Below are 16,723 nucleotides of genomic sequence, written 5' to 3'. Positions count from 1 at the left end.
AGAAAACTTTGATAGAAGGTAGTTACATTGGCAACAGTTTTAAATTTAAATTTAAAATGAAAGTTTTAAAGTTTTTTAAGTAAGTTTTCTTTATATCGTCGTGGCAACAGAAATGTCAGAAATTAATGTCTGAGAAATTGTCTCCATTCTACTGCTTGTGGTGAGAAAATATTTTTTGTAATGAGGGTGAATAATTACTCATCCCATGTGTGTATAGCTGGTGTTGGTGTGCATGTGTGTGTTCTTCTGCTAATACAAACAGAGATGACCCTACTGACGTAAGAGGCAGATGATGCCAGACGAACAGCAACAACAGTTGTAAACACTCGTAAAATCAGAACAGTGGCTTTTTTCAGTATGAACCTGCAGGAATTCTCTCACAATGTACAGTATGTGAGTAAGTGTGTATATATATTCTCTCTCTCTTTGTGAGTGTGTTGAGGAGTCAGCAGATATGAGTGGTGAGCTGTACAGTACACTACGTTACATTGAGAAACCTGAGAAATTTCCATCTCAGAGGGGTGGGAACCTTGAAAAGAGAGTGCAGGTTCCCCCTGAGGTGACAGGAAGCTAACCACATGCTGCTCCAGTCCACGCTGTCACCACATCTGCCTGTCGTCACTGCTGAGACCGCCACGCTCACCTGTACGCCGTGAGTACACTGTATACTGCTGCTGTGTGTGTATGTATATATATATGTATATGTATATGTGTGTGTGTGTGTATGTATATTTACATATAAAGTAAAAGGTAAATTTGTCATTTTTTAAATGACAGGGGTTTAAAAAATTAACCAATGTTTGAGTCCTGCTACATCTATTATAATGTTATTATTTTTTTCTATATTGTATATTCATATACATAAAAATGTTGTATATTTCTATACCAAATGTTTATATTAATATACATAGCTTTAATGCATTTTTAGATTGTATTACATTGCTAATTTTGAATATTTTTGCATTGTTACTTTACTTGTTACTTCTAGTAATATTGACTGTATACAGTCATGAATTTTCTTCACATTAACTTTTGACAGTGATTTGACAAATACAGGAAATATCTAAGTATGTTTGTGCCTGCTAAAATTAATCAGTCAATAATTCCCCATGATCAGTCCATAATTGAAGAAATACATAAGTGTACGCTCATTAATTGTTAGTAAGGCCGGGCATTATATACGATATATATGGTTATTGTGATATGAGACTATATATCGTCTTAAATTTTGGATGTGGTTATATCATGACATGACATCAGTGTTGTCTTCTCCTGGTTTTAGGGGCTGCATTACAGTAAAGTGATGTCATTTTCTGGACTTACCAGACTGTTCTACTTGTTCTGATACTTGTCTTTACACACTTAGTCATTATATCCACATTACTGATGATTATTGATCAGAAATCTCATTGTGTTAATACTCTGTGAAAGCAACAGTAGTCATCACTACTATTTCAGAAATATCGAGGTTTAAATCGTACATCCCGATATGACCTAAAAACAATGTGCTATTTTTTCAAGGCCACACCTGCCAGCCCTGATTGGAAGTGGACATTTACCTATTTTAAATCATTATTTCCCTCTTCTTAGACAGAAACTGAGATAAAATCCTACATACATTATTATATGTTAATTATTTAATTAGCAAAAAGTAAGATACATGATGGATGTGTGACTGTCAGAAGTCGGATCATAAAAAATGAGCTCATGTGGAACATTTTATTGTACTAATCGAAACTATCCATGTGCCAAAGTTTCCATTTGATCCCAGACAGAGTCAGGCTTACAGTGCTGTGACTCTTGTGTGTACATAATCATTTGCAACAATGACACACCCCCAGATATTATGAATGGGATTGCCCTTTGATGACACACCAATTCAGAGACTTTTTCAGGGGAAAAATAATTATCATGCGTGTGTGTGTGTTTGAAAGTGTTGCCGGCTGTCAGCTGATCAATGTAATCAAAGGCGAGGAAACAGAAGCAGAAGTGAAAATATGCTTGTTTCCATGGATATGATGATATAACTCTGTGTCAAAAGTGATCAGCATGCACGAACCCCAGCTCAAACTGAGAGAGAATAGAACACAATAGAGTAATGTGGAGTAGAGGTGAAGTTAGGGGATTAAGGGGAGTTTGACCTAATGAATACAGAATATTTTAGACTAATACATCAGAACAGAATATATTCTATTGTTCTATATAAAATATGGTATAATAAAATAGGACTCCACCTGATTGATGTGGTTGGATTAGATAATGATCCTCAACAGAATATAAATGATTTTCAAATTGAATATATATTCTCTCAGACGCCAGTCACCTATTGTAATTTATTAATTTTTTTTTAAGTTTTATAAAACCATTCAAAGTTTGTTCAAACAACACAGAAACACATTTTTAATTATAAAAAATACTTTGACTGAAAAAAGTGTTTTTTATTCTATTATTATTGTTAGTATTCATTTTGCTGACCTTTGGTTTGAGTGGCCTTTAACCACTGAATGTGACTCACCTCACGCTGCTGCTGGCAAACCCCTGTGGTTAAATTTGGGTGAGCGTGGGGGCGGGATTAGCGGGACTGCCGGTGTGTCAGTGACGACTCTCATGATGTCACAAGGTTCTACAATCTATAAAAGAGTTTAAGTGAAAGCTAGACGTCGTCAAAACTATAAGCTGCTTGAGGAGACACCATCTGCAAAATCCCAGCACTAGGCATGACTCTGGCTTTGTCACTATTTCAGTGTTCCTCTCTTTGTCTCTTCTTCTCTAACACTTCAGCTGTTACTGGCAAGTATTAAACTTGATACTTTGCACTAAAAGCCCAGGGAAACAGAGCAAAATCTGCCCACTAGAAATCACTACACACTTTATCAGTGGATCTTTGATTTTAGATTTCTGTGTCACTGCAGACTGCCATCATGGTCCGCCTGGTCTTGATGTTTGCTCTGGTCATCATCCAACACGTTTATGGAAGAAGACCTCCACTACCTCCTCTGCCTATGAAAGGTGAGCATTTATATATTGTACATATACACACACTTTTCTTTCTTTCTTTCTTCTTTTTTTTTGATATATATTATATACTATATATGTAAAAAAAAATACAAAAATTTGACTGCTGTTTCCAGATGGCTGCTACCTGGTGTCTCCAGAGTTGGGGTTATTCAGAGTGGAAGGTGAGGCAGTAATCCTCGCCTTCCCAATGTTCAAGAGAGTGCTTCAAGTACGAAACATTGCCCCCCTGACTGCAAAGTACATCATCACCAAGGCCAATGGGACAGAGGGTGTGATCCATCAGGACGAGGGACGCGTCCAGCAGAGGGACCAACAATTGTGGTTCCTCCCAGCGAACGCTTCAGACTCAGGGGAATATACCTGCACTTACAGGTGGGCGTAAAAACTGCAACCTCACCTGCATTGACAATTCCTCCATGCTCGACCAAACTTCATTAATATATAGGGACTTAAAAACTATGCAGTCTTGCAACCGATAAGTGACAGGACAGTTTCTTTTCATAGCTGGAGGTTCTTTCCAGCATGCAGTTGTTAAATTAAATCTCTCTGGAATATAAGTTTTATCTAAAAAACGTTCAGTAAGACAGGAAACCATGTGTTGACTCAATAAATAAGTGATTATAAATTACAACTATCTTTATATGATGATGAAGGTTCTCAGTCATCCAGATCATGCTAATTCTCAGTGCTGAAAGTTTCAGTTGCAAGATACCGAAACAAGTCCAGTTGCCTACAATACAGCACTTCGAACTATTTTTAGAGTCTACTTTATTTCACACTATTTGTGTATTGTAAAGCGTTTCACATTTTTGCTCCAATTTTTATAACTGATTTTTGTTACGTTGAAGATTAATTGGAAAACTTACAGTATTACTTACAGTCTTATTCTGAAAATGCACCAAATATCTCCTTTTTCAAAGGTTGTCCTTTCTCTTGCCTCGCTCCACAGAGAGGCTCCACAACAGCATCTCTGAAACTAACTGAGATCTTTTTTCTGAAGAATAGCATCTTTCTATCTGTAATTTAAAATGTGTGTCCTCACTTTTCTTTTAAGAAATGAAACCTACTGTGTAACTGGGAGTATCAAGCTACAAGTGTACGAGGGCACTTCTGTTGAAATGAAGAAACTGTCCTATCCAATCCCTGCCATGGTGGGAGAGCTGAATGTGCCGCTCAGATGTCCTATAGAAGACTTCAAAAAGCCAGACAGTGTGATCAAGTGGTACAAGGTAAGAGAAACTAGCTGGTATACTGGATGTTCATCATCTTCATCATCTACTAAGACTTAAATCTTTTAATCTCATTTTCTGCCCCTTACACTGTCCCATGTTTTAAACTTGATTTGAGCAAAAGGCTAACTGGACCAGAACCTTGTTTCAACCAGTTTCTAATACAAATCAACTAGTTTCAAGAAGGAGATGACGTTCAGAAGTTATATATTAGTTAATGGCTCATAACTGTGTTTACAATACAATCATAACTGTAGCACACTGAACATCTTTCAATGTCATGGACCCTTTAAACTTAACTAAAAACTCATTAAGCACCAGTTATGTTACTCTTTAGAGCACGGCTGCCCAAAGTCTGGCCCACTGGCCAAAGTTGGCCCCCTAAAGGTTCAATCTAACCCACCAGATGTTTCGAGCAAAAAAAAAACAAAAAAACATTTACGCCATTTTAATTTTTGTGAGGTGAAACAGCTCTTTAAATATTTAGGATCCCTAATCTTTTTTTTTTTTTTTTTTTTTTTCCATAATTGGAGCAGAGTGACCCTTTATGTAAGGAGTCAGTCAGGACCTTTTTCACAGCAGCCATTTTGATATGAAACAGCAGGTAAACAGATGTTCTATTTGGCCTTATTAACATGATTAGTAACACCTGTGTTTACCAACTGTTTCATGTCAAAATGGCTGCTGTGAAAAAGGTTTATTAAGAGAATTTGGGATCCAGGTACCATTTTGCATCTTTACAATACAATAGGTGCTCCTTTCATCTGAGTGATGCAGTCTGTTGTTTCCTGACAGGACTCCAGCTCCACTGACCATCAGCTCATCAGAGGGGGCTCCTTCCGCCGGGACAATGCTAAACTAATAATCCCTTCCGTGAAGCGATCCCATGCAGGTGTCTACACCTGCGAGCTCAGAGTGCTCATCGGCAACCAGCAGTACAAAGTCAGCAGAACCATCGTGCTCCATGTAGAAGGTGGGTGAAGTCACAACATGACTGATATTCTCTGGTGGACATTTCTATTGCAGGTTTTATTTTGAAACATAACGATGAAAACTCAAATAAGTGAGTTTTGACTGTTATCAAATCATATATGTAATTATCAGTACCAAGTATAAAATACAGCCAGCCAGCACATACAGTGTACAAAGTCCATTAAATAAAACTGTAATTATACTATCAATTGTGGTAATGATATAAAATGATTAACTGGAGACGTCATTAGTTTACTTCCTCATAATAACACCACAAATTATTAGTGTGCCCTGCCCTCTACTGGCTGAATAGGTGCAACACACTGACTCAGCGCAGCCTCATTGTACTAAAGACTCCATTCATCTACATGTACTCTGCTACACTTTGAAAGCCAATATTGTACTTTTTACTCCATTACATTAATTTGATGACATTAGTTTCTAGTGACTTTGAAGATTCAGATTATTAACACCAAATCATAAATATTCTAATAAATTATGACATATAGTTTATGCTACCCAGCAGTATATATAGTTATTAAAATTAAATCCACTATAACCAGCTCTGACATAAGTGATGCTTAAACATGAATGCATTTAAATTATATAATTATGATCCAATTACATAATAAATGTTACTTTTACATGTATTACTCAGTATAGTTTGATGCTTATGTTCATGCACGTTTACTTAAGTAAGATTTTGAATGCAGGACTTTAATTACTTTACTTGAGAGTATTTTTATACAGTAGTTTTAGTACATTTACACAAGTTAGGATCTGAATACTTGTTCCACCAAGGCTGACACAGATGGAAAAAAAATCCTTGAAAACAGCTGGCTTCTTACCTGGCATGAATTATTATCATGTTTGTTTAGATGTGTTTACACATGTCTAACTGTGTGTGTATGTGTGAAGGCGTAGACCCTGAAACTCCCACTCCCACTGTGCCTGACCTCTCCATGACCTCTAACCCTGGGCTCATCAGCAGCAGCAGCTACACGACACATAACAGTGAGTTTTTTGCAACTTTCTTTTGGTGTTCATCTTTTCATTTGTAGAATTTAAATTTCCCTGTGGAGACAATACATCTGGGTTTCTTTACATTTTAGCTCCAGTTATTCAACGTCCTGTGATTGTGTCTCCGCTGAATGGAACCATTTTTGAAAGTCTACATGGTGAGTGATTATATAATATATGTCAATGCTAAGATGCAAAATGCTTAGATGAATGGAGAGACTTTTCAAATGCAACAAAGGTGTGATGTCAACTAACCTCTGACTTCATTCAGGTTCAGGACTGGAGCTGGTTTGCACAGTGCTCACTGACTGTCAAGTGGCTGATTCCACTGAAGTCGAATGGCTGGTCAACGACCAATCAGTGGAGTCATCATACCTTGATAGGCGGGCTCTGCAGGGGGGTAGGAGGTAATTATTGGTTTGTTTTTGCCCCATAAATAGAGCACAGGCTACTTCTAGCTTTGAGAAACATCCACTTTAAGAGAGTAGCTGTTTGTCACATGAACCATAACTGACGGTTGTGTCTGTCTCCATGTTTCCAGGGTAACCAGGGTGTCTGAAGGCTGCCAGATTGAGCTAAGGCTAATTTTTGTTGAGATGACCGAAGAAGACGAAAAGACGGAGCTAAAGTGTGTCACTGAGAATCAAGGAGGGAGACAGGAAATTGTCACACTGCTTCAGCTAGAAGGTGAGTTGTGAGTCTGTGTGTGTATACTGTGTGTAAATAAGAGAGCCCTACTGAAATATTTTTGTCAATTACATTGACATTTTGCCCATCGTTGGTGTTGATAACATTCTACTGACAGAAGTAATTGCTGGGATCTGGGAACATGGCTTTATAGATGGCGCCTGAAAGGGAGACAGACACCAGCTCTTAGACGACTGTAACCATGCTAACAGTTTATTTGGAGGGTGGCACTGATCCCTTATTACACAACTGTGTGTAGATAACTACAGCAAGCACACTAGGTTAAAGTATGCATGGGAAACTGTGATGGATGCACAATAGAAATTCGTGGTAAGAATTGAAATATTTGCCTCCATTTTCTTTTCAAAATAACTTTATCTAACCTGGAGGTTTGTCCAGAATGTTAGTTTAAAACATTCAAAAACATGAACATTATCAACAGAATATGAAGAAACAACAGTGTTGACATTATGTCATCGTCGTCTATGAATTGTGTTGTAACATCAACTGAAGTTAGCATGCTAACCAGCTAGCCCCGACCGGTCCTGACAGTCTGACAGCCCCTGTAGTTTCAGCTGGGTAATGTAATAAATCAACAAAATAAACTTACAAAATGTCAAAGAAGGACAATTTGTACACCTGTTTTCCTTGCTTAACAAAAAAATACAACAAACAAGTTTCTCTCTTTTACTAAACCAAGACGAGCTTAAATGCCTCATTAACTCATCTGAAACACACTTTATTCAAACTGGACATAAACAAATCCTAAATTCACAGTCAAATGTGAAAATATTCCAGCTCTACACGCCGTCTCTTCTCGTTCCCTGATTCATTGTCCTGGTCAGAGCCGCTGTAAATCACCTCCATACTGTATCTCCTGTCTTCAAGCTGGCCCCGTTGCCCACAGTGATTCCCCCCCGTCTTGCAGATTGCGATAAAGATTGCGGTGTAGGCAGACTCCCATCAGTTAATAGGGACACTTAGCTCCACGGCTCCTTGCTAACAGCATCTGAGCTACTTGCTAACAGCAGCTAGTTGCTATGACCAAAGATAGCTACTGTAAAGAAGAGCAAGTCTAAGTAAAGTGAGCAGCAGTAAGTGGTTCTGCTGCCCCTGTAAAATACAAATTACACGCTTAATGGAAAAACTGTCTGACTATGTTTTTCTTACTTTGTTTTAACATTGTCCAAGATCTCAGTAAATACCTACTGTACATGTTATCATAACCAATATGAACGACAGCCAATCCAAGTTATAATTCACTGGGACGATCCTTTGTTACAACTGATTTCAAGACAACCAGTGGCTTCTCTACCAAAGCATGCTCTCACCTCTGTCTCTCTCTTCACAGACTCCACATTTACATGGGTGGTGGTAGGTGCGGTGGCCGTGTCCTGCTTCCTGACTGTGGTTTCTGTCTTCCTCTACGTCCTCTGCAAACCTAGAAGGAAAAAGAAACTGGACTACATTCTGGCTCGTCAGAACAGCACCTTCTAACTCTGTTGGTGTACACACTCCCTCCACAAACTTCTCTAATGTGTCTGCTACATGAAATCAGTGTTTCATGCGATGTGTGCATGTGATGTTTGGAGTTCAGCACTCCTTTTACGGGGATTCAATGTTTTTACTCTAGTAGCTGCATTCACCTACAGTGACATGACTGTCCTCCATTTCCTCATCCTCGACTGAAAATTACTCATGGACTTTTTGTTACTTTTGATATTGTATGTGCTAATGAGGTGATTACATGCATTTAGTTTATTTGTACAGTTGTAGCCATTGCAGAAGTTCTCTTATACTGTTTGGCCAAATTGAAGGCTTCTGCAATGACGATAATAATCTGCAAATACATGTATACAGGATACAACTGTATGTGAAGTCTTTACATGTGTTTGTTTTGATATTCAGTAACTCCATACCAGGATCAGAAATAGTGGCCTTTATAAGATATACCTGTAGAACATTATATAATCTGTTTCGAGCGCCACAGTCAGGGAGATAACAATTGAATTATATGTTTGATATAGAGGCTGTAGTTTGCAGTGGTGTTGAACTGGACTGCATTTAGACAGAGAGGTGTTTCTAACTTGTCTACCTCGGTTACAAACACAAGGAGGGGAAATTATTACCTCAGGGAACTCTCAGGGAGTTATCTTGCACAATAGGGAAGTATTCAGTCCATTTGCAAACCTGCATGTCTCCACATTTATACTGCATTTAACCAATCAAATCTTCCATTGTTGATATGTATGTTTGACTGTATGTAGCATTTATAATGGGTTAAATTACTGCTCTATTAAATGTATTTGATGGTGTTGATGGTCTAACTGTTCTGGTGACTATTCTAAAATCTAAAAATGCATCATTTGATGTGGTTATTGCACATAACACATTATGTTTTAGAGTAAGAAGTGCAAAATGTTCCTCTCAAACACAGTAGAATAAATATATTATAACTTATACAATGGAAAAATTCAGTAAAGTGCTTTCTTAAAGGAAGCACTGCTGTTTATAGTTCTCTTCAGTTGATCTCCCATAAAAAGAGACCAACATGCTTATTTTCACACTATAACTATAACATGGTATGTAGACATACTGTACAGCCTTCAACAACTTTAAAATATACTGTTAGATAAATAATCTTAAACAGTAAAAACATAATGCAGATCTTTAAAAGATAAATACCCTTTATAATCAAGTTATTTTAATATATAATAATAAGTTGGAGTAAATTGATTGATCTGTATTTTATTCTTTAAGTTTAATAAGACTAGATATTAACCAAGAATGAGTGTGCCCAAGCTTTTACACAACCACAATACAAAGACTCTATTTAAAAAGAGGTTAGCAAAGGACAGCTGTTTCTGTTTTCTGTTTCTGACTGGTGACCTGGCGGAAAAAAATAATTTTACAAAAACAAACACTTGGAAAAATTTGCCTTACAAAGAAAAATAAAAATGTTCTCCTGGAAATCTTTTCCCCCACAATTTCACAGATGAAAAAAAATTAAGGAACTTGGAAGATATTTTTTTTCCCCCACCAGATTGAAAGTCACAGGAGAGCAACATTTATAAACAGGTCGCACAGTTTTTGGTGACACTGTTGTAAAGAGGTGTTGATTTAATTTCATGACCATTGTGGACGCTGTAGTTTTAGGTGTCACAGAGGTGTTTCATTACAGGATATCTTCACTGTCATGTCCATGACCCTGTTATCTTAAGTTAAGAAAAACGGCCCTGCTTTTAGCTTTGTGGATGAGTTTTCGGCTTGTTAATTTGAGGATCAAATACACATCATTAGTATACAATAAGATCACTACAAACAGCACAGGGGCCTATAGGAACACATTCATCATCCATCTTTTAAATCACATCAACATTTTACTATACTGTGACTGTGAGAAGAAACAGGAGCACCCAGAGGATGTGTGCAGATGTGTAACGTAAACACATGTAAAACCTGTGAGCCACCAGAAACACGTCTATCGCTCATATAGAACAGCTTACACAGTGGTGCCTCAAAGCAATTAGTAAAAACAAAACAACAGACAGTTAATGAGGCACAATAAAGATACATTTAAACATAAAGCAGGAATCATTTATAGAAAATATAGTTTCACGGTTAAAGCAGTGATAACTTACATTAATCTTGACTTCACAAGTCACAGGTGTTCAGAGACATTTTAAGATTAAAAGAATGCAACAGTGATTTTTTTTAAGGACTCCTTAATTAGATCATTTGCAGATATTTTGATCTCAAGTAGTTTCTCAGTGCAGCCACTAGAGGTCTCTACATGACATGTTTTCAGTGGAGCCTCCTGTGACACAGTTACATAAACCAGCATGAGAGAAAGCTGCACTCAGAAAACAGAGATTAATTAGTGCTGGGAGAGATTCATGTGACAGACCAGGGTGGGACACAGAGCAGATCATTATTAACAGTATTGTCGTATGAACTGGCTTGTGTGTTATAAAAGGCAAGCGGTTTCAGTGCTGTGAAATGTGTGAATCATAAGAACAGCAGGATCCAGGCAGCCCTCCTCCCAGTTATTGCTCAACAGATTAGGACACACGCTGGCTTTCAAAAGATCCCTGAAAAGGAAATTGCAACATGTGTACAAGTCTCCACAGAAGGGGAAGTCAAAGCTGAAGAGGACACGACTGAGCTGAGATTTTTTTAAAGAAAAAAACAAGATGTTTTTACAAGATTTTCATGTGACCTGAGGAGGCTGTGCCTTTACAGAAGGACTAGAATAACATCAGGCAGGTGAGTCCTCAGTTTTCAACAATATTAACCAAGAGCTGGGTTAATTCTCATACACTGTATGATCAAAATCCCCAACATCACTGTTGCTGTCTCAGACATCGCTACAGGACTACAAGGATTTAACACTGCTCCTCTGGTCACCAAGCACCAGAGCTGCTTCAGCATGTTCATTCTTCTATCTCCGTAATCTGACCTCAAAAAAAAGAAGAAAAGTTGAGCTCTCCTGTAGAGTTATGTTATGTTTGCAGTTAGTGTTTCTCACCAACAAACGTGTTCAAAGCGTTTCTTCTCCATTCATTTTTTTTAACGTTCTGAAACATGCATCCTTTTCATTGACCGTGAAAATAGTGGACAGAGCCACCATGATGTCACCAGTCGTAGGTTAGATATAGAGCTTTAGAGACCAGAGACGTTTCTTTGTACCAACCTGTGAACATCTTTACTTATGCTGTAACGTTGGCATTTTAACATGGGCTGTTAAGGGGACTGACCTATTTTTACAGTCAACAGGACTGACTTGCTTTTGGAGCCAGCCTCATGTGGCCATTTGAGGAACTGCAGTTTTTGGTACTTCTGTGTGGTCTTCAATGATCATTGATCATTTAGCTCCATGTTTGCTTCCTTAGCAATTATAGGGCTAACTAAAAAGTGCTATAAACAGACTTGTAGAAACACACTAGCCGAGCAACAATGAAGCTAAACACAACCCATAATGCAACTCTCCTGCTAGGCCATGTCATCAAATGTCTTGTGTTGTCTGAACAATGTCCAAACAACAGAAACAGAAAACTCTCACAGTTCAGAACCTGAAGTGACTAAATAATGAATCTATGTCTAAATAGCTACCGATTACTTTCTTGTGAATGACTGTTGGATCAATTCACTAATTCTCTCATCTCCAGATTAATCAGTTACTTGCACACATTCTTGCCTCCTACATCTTTCTTCAATATCAAACTAATTCCTCTACATCATTAAACCCAGGGTTTGAGTTATAATCTGAGCTTTGTGGGGGTCCATTACCTAACTAACATTAGGGGTGGAGATTGATAAATTATTAATAGCCTCAGATAGGAAGAGAGAAAGCAAGTGATGGAGAGTGAGTGAGAAAACATTGCCAAAGTGTCAAGGTACAACACTTTAACACACACACACACACACACACACACACACACACACACACACACACACACACACACACACATACGTTAAAGAATTGTATCAAGGAGACTGCAACAACAATGATTGTAATTGAAATATGAAAAGGTATGTTGGCGCACACCACATAACACAAGAGCCCAGTTAAGAGTAAAAGGTCATCCTCTCACTGTTACGCAGACAATATAGAGCAAAGTGGTCTGTTTTCAGCAGGCTGCGGTCGCGCTCCTGGCACCCATGATGTTGAGGTACGGTGTCCTTCCTATCTGTCGATATGAGGTCTGTTTAGGTCCACGAACAACAATGCATTAAGGCTCCAGGCTTTCCTGGTCTAACAGTCAGTGTCATTACATCCAGAGAAGCCCCTCTCACACTCTGCAGAGGTCGGAAGAAAAGTGCTGCTGGTCACTATAAGTCTTTTCAGGATTTTACGCTGATGTTCCTTGCCTTGTAATTTCCATTCTCTGAACTCACTGACAGCTTCACTGGCCGACTCTCCAAGAAGTTTATCAAACTTCCCCAACTCATGCTCTCCCAACGGAACAAGTTCTGTCCTGTTTTTCAGACAGAAGTGTTGATCCATAGGCTTCAACAGGTTTACCAAGTCACTGTCAGGGAGACGCCTGGTGAGATTATCGATGACTGACTGGTTAAATTGGGACTTATTTATTTTAGTTTGAGTTTCAGTGAGTTCAACCCCTTTTAACCTGCCACTGGTTATGCCCTCATTGACTTTCAATTCCTGTTTTCCCCCTTGGTCCTTCATGGCAGAGGGCACCTTGATTGTTTGGTGGTTGTGGTGGGGACGTGTCACATTTCTGTCATTTCTTTGCAGTTCACGTAACACATCTTTCATTGTTGATAAATCAGCAAGGAATCCTGTGGACGTCAGATGCTAATGTAAACCGGTGTACTTGGCCTTCTCTACACGTGGACGTGAGCCATCTTCACTTGCGGATTCAAAGTGTTGTGCTTACACTGGGAAATACTTCAGCACAGCTTTGACAGTGTTGAAACTGCTGGACACCCATCTTATCGTAAACACTTGTCCAATCAGAATCTGCATGTTCAGTTCCGTAGACGTTTTCTCAAACTCCCTTGAGTTTTTCGGTGCTGGTGGTAAAGAGAAAATCGTTTTGAGAGGAAAAAAACTAACTGATTACAGCCGGCAACCACCTTTAATGAGTCATTCACCACTAATTCTAAATGATGTGCGAGACAGTAAACTGCCTGAGGTCACGGGAAATCCTGTTTCAGGAACTTTAAACTTTTAAACATGTCCTCAGTTACTTCAGTTTTTAAAGAGAATGCTGCAGCGCTTGACTGACAAGATAATAGCGGAGGATTTGTTGTCCAAGCAAAAAGCAGAAGCTCCTATTTGGCAATATTTCAGATTTAAACCCAATGCTAAGGAGGAACCTATTAACGTTATTGAGGGAAAAGGAGTGGTTACCGCACTAAGAAGTTGGAGGTGTGCAGCTGCAGGTCTTCATCTAACACCTCCTTTTGTTCCATTACTCCTACACTGTGTAAAACTACTCCCTGACATATTAACGGCTCATCTGCTTTCAAAAAATGCCCCGAACACATTTTTGATAGACGATAGCTAAACTCACCGAACAGACATTTGCTGCGATTAGTCACCTCGTATTCGCTAGTTGAATGATTTTAATGTGAAGCTGCAGCAGTAAGAAATGTTCAGTTTGCATTAGCAGTAAATTGTCACAGCGCTCTACAGACAGTGAGCCTTATTTTCCTGGAAAAATTAACGGTGCAATGCAACGGATTATTTTGTGAAACTTTACAAACCAAACTATTATTTCATTACAATTGCTAGTTGCAGAGTATCTCTGTAACTATCCACCCTGTCAGCAGACGTCATCATTCAGTGAATAACTTTGCAGACTTTGCTGCAAAGTTATTCACTGAACCAAACTATTATTTCTTTACAATTGCTAGTTGCAGACTTTACCCTAAAGATGATACACAATGACAATGCCTTTTGTTATTAACATAATCCCCCCCTGCCTCAAAGGTTTGACAACAAAAAAGTTTCCATGAGCTGTGGGGGAAAAAGGAAAAAAACAGAAAAGAGAACATGACACTTCCTAGTCGGTATGTGTTCCAACTGCTTCATTGCGGGTGTGAATGTGGTGCACGTTTTCCGCAGTGCATCCTTTTTTTTGAAAAAGTGACATTTACTCAGGGATCGTGGTTGATGAGAATGACTCATAGTTGAAAGATTGCTTGTTTCTTTTGGGAAATCCTCCTTCCAGCGGGGGAGCCCAAGTTTGGCTTCTCACACCTCTGCAAGACCACACATTTCTTTTATATTGGTTTCTGGGAGAAGTGACCTTGGTTGACTTTAGAATTGAAATGATGGGAAGCAAAACTTGTGCCTTGTAGATCTAACACCCTGTCTTAGTCTGTTGGCTCATTGTACTTCTTTGTATTAAACGTTTGGTGGAAAAAAGTAAACATTTTGAAAGAAAGTGAAGATTTCTAATTATTTATTTTCTGAAACTAAAAGCAACATTTTCACATGACTCAGTGGATGTTGTTGAAATCTTTGGAGCTTAAAATCTCAATATGTTCTCGCGGCGGTAGAGAGAGCAAACATTTCCACTCATATCCTATGAAAAGCTTATTTTTTATAACATCGTGACAAATTTCTATATTTCTATAAATGTGTGTCAGTTGTTTTTTGTCTCAACTTGCTGTTAAATGATGTTTAACATGCAATATTGTCACAATGCTGAGGTTAGGGTAAGGTTCTGCTCAACAGTGTGTTGACATACAAGGGAAGCTGAACACAGAGTTGAGAGGTGCAATCCAAACACACTCTTCCTCCTCTTTGTCCGTGTTGTTTGTGCTCTCTTACCATGGAGGTAGGACAGAGTTGTTGAGTCACTTTCTGAGCTGCATGGTGGAGACTCCTCTCTGCACGCGAGGGTCAGAGGTGAGGTTTCCTCTCTGAGCTCTGCTGTGGTGTTTTAACTCAGTCTCATCCTTCCTTTTCGTCTGTTCGGTGCCTCTGCGTCGCCTTCTCCGCGGTGAGTCAATATATGCTGCTCATTTTTGCAAATCTTAAAGTTTATTTTCTCTTTTACTTCTGTAATATGAACTGAAGGCAATACAACCTGATGTCCCAGATCAGTTACCTGTTTACCTACCTATGCTTCTTTTCTCTATTAAACCAACAGAGATGTATCTAAAATCAGTGGCATGCTGTTGAAAAAATGTTTGAATGAAAGAATCATTGCACAAAATCAAAACCTTCAACCAAAATTAAATGGCTGGATGGATTTAGCTGCATTTTGGACAGATGTTTGTGTCTCCTTGAATCCAGCAGGTTATGTCAAACATTTTCTCTCTGTTTGTGTCTTGACTGTCAAAGCTGTGCAGATATTTTCTCTACAACAGTGTTAGAGCACTTTAGCACTGTATTTTTTTTAAACCCTGCATATCTGTGCCAGCCATACGGCAGACAGGTGGTTAGGTACTTCACGTCCCAGTAAATAGGTGACCACATTTTCCACCTACACAGTACAGAGCTGAAACTAAAGGTTAACTGTGTGTGTTACACTTTAGAGTGTGGCTATCCGGTTCTCCGTCAGATCCAATCAGAATATCCAACCTCTCATCCAAATATGGTTACTTCTGGCTCCAAAAACTGAGATTTTATTGATGTCTTAATTGAGGTCGGGTTAGTTCAGCACAGCCGTTAGTATGACATATTTACTGTTAACTGTGCATCTCCTGTCCTGCACCTTACATTGCAGTTTGTTAAAAGGGTTTAATTACTTTGACAGGTCAAAACAGCTTTATCATATTTATCATATTTATATTATTGCTGCTAATGTATACTGCCTTTAGAGTTGGAAATGCAGCCTATTGTACGTTCCATTTACATTTACATTTTTAAAGAAGGCAAAGCCACAGTGGAAATGAAGGTATGAATAAACCAGTTAGTGGTCTTATAGAGCACCTCACCACAAAACCAAGCAAACACGTTTGCCATCACCTCACACTCAAAAACAGGATATTCTCCTCAGTGTGAAACATCACATTCAGTCACGCTTGTCATATTCTCATGCTCTGCATGGGAAGGGTAACTCCCATCGTTTTCCCTTTCTATCGCTAAATGAGTCATGGAGTTTGCTAACCTCCCACAGACTTCACGGCCTCAACTTTAATTCAATGACTGTACGGATCACACCAAGTGACCTCCGAAGGATATTTTCCAACATCATGTCTGTGGTTTCCTCATTAGTGGCTGAGTTCTGTCATTCATATCAGAATGTTCCTAAGTAGTTTTGTCCCTAATCAGTCCAGCAGAGTAATATTAACTGCTGTATCTCAAGATGTCCCAT

General features: G+C 38.7%; 2 protein-coding genes and 1 pseudogene across 4 annotated transcripts in view; 2 read left to right on the top strand and 1 right to left on the bottom strand.

Annotated features, from left to right (window-relative positions):
* Positions 1–562: 562 nt before the first annotated feature.
* On the top strand, positions 563–9,243 carry LOC141002446 (interleukin-1 receptor type 2). Of its 2 annotated transcripts, none has more exons than XM_073473783.1 (10): positions 563–652; positions 2,913–3,009; positions 3,132–3,390; positions 4,073–4,247; positions 5,043–5,220; positions 6,138–6,233; positions 6,332–6,397; positions 6,511–6,646; positions 6,781–6,926; positions 8,278–9,243. In XM_073473783.1, exons 2-10 carry the CDS (start codon positions 2,922–2,924, stop codon positions 8,421–8,423), a joined length of 1,290 nt encoding a protein of 429 aa, XP_073329884.1. In that variant the 5' UTR covers positions 563–652; positions 2,913–2,921; the 3' UTR covers positions 8,424–9,243. The 2 variants fall into 2 exon arrangements, with proteins under 2 accessions (XP_073329884.1, XP_073329883.1); XM_073473782.1 differs by lacking the exon at positions 563–652 and adding an exon at positions 2,591–2,790.
* Positions 9,244–10,827: 1,584 nt separating this feature from the next.
* LOC141002452 (interleukin-1 receptor type 1-like) overlaps positions 10,828–16,723 on the top strand; it is a 29,074-nt gene continuing 23,178 nt past the window's right edge. Inside the window, exon 1 of one of the 2 annotated variants that reach the window (XM_073473792.1) lies at positions 10,828–11,192. The gene's annotated coding sequence lies outside the window, so the exon portion shown is untranslated. Of the gene's footprint in view, positions 11,193–15,282; positions 15,404–16,723 lie in introns of those variants that run through there. The other variant, XM_073473791.1, reaches the window with a different exon arrangement.
* LOC141002605 (E3 SUMO-protein ligase KIAA1586-like) lies at positions 12,682–13,628 on the bottom strand (annotated as a pseudogene).

Source organism: Pagrus major, chromosome 9 (assembly GCF_040436345.1).
Source record: "Pagrus major chromosome 9, Pma_NU_1.0".
In the NCBI taxonomy this organism is placed as follows: Eukaryota; Metazoa; Chordata; class Actinopteri; order Spariformes; family Sparidae; genus Pagrus; species Pagrus major.
Note: the sequence above shows the minus strand (reverse complement) of the source record. Positions and strands in the feature narration are given on the sequence as shown.

Excerpts from the sequence above, each read along its gene's own strand:
- LOC141002446 (XM_073473783.1), top strand. The coding sequence starts at position 2,922 with ATGGTCCGCCTGGTCTTGATGTTTGCTCTGGTCATCATCCAACACGTT. Across the intron at positions 3,391-4,072 it reads GAATATACCTGCACTTACAG|AAATGAAACCTACTGTGTAA; the intron begins GTGGGCGTAAAA and ends TTTTCTTTTAAG. Across the intron at positions 6,647-6,780 it reads GCTCTGCAGGGGGGTAGGAG|GGTAACCAGGGTGTCTGAAG; the intron begins GTAATTATTGGT and ends CCATGTTTCCAG.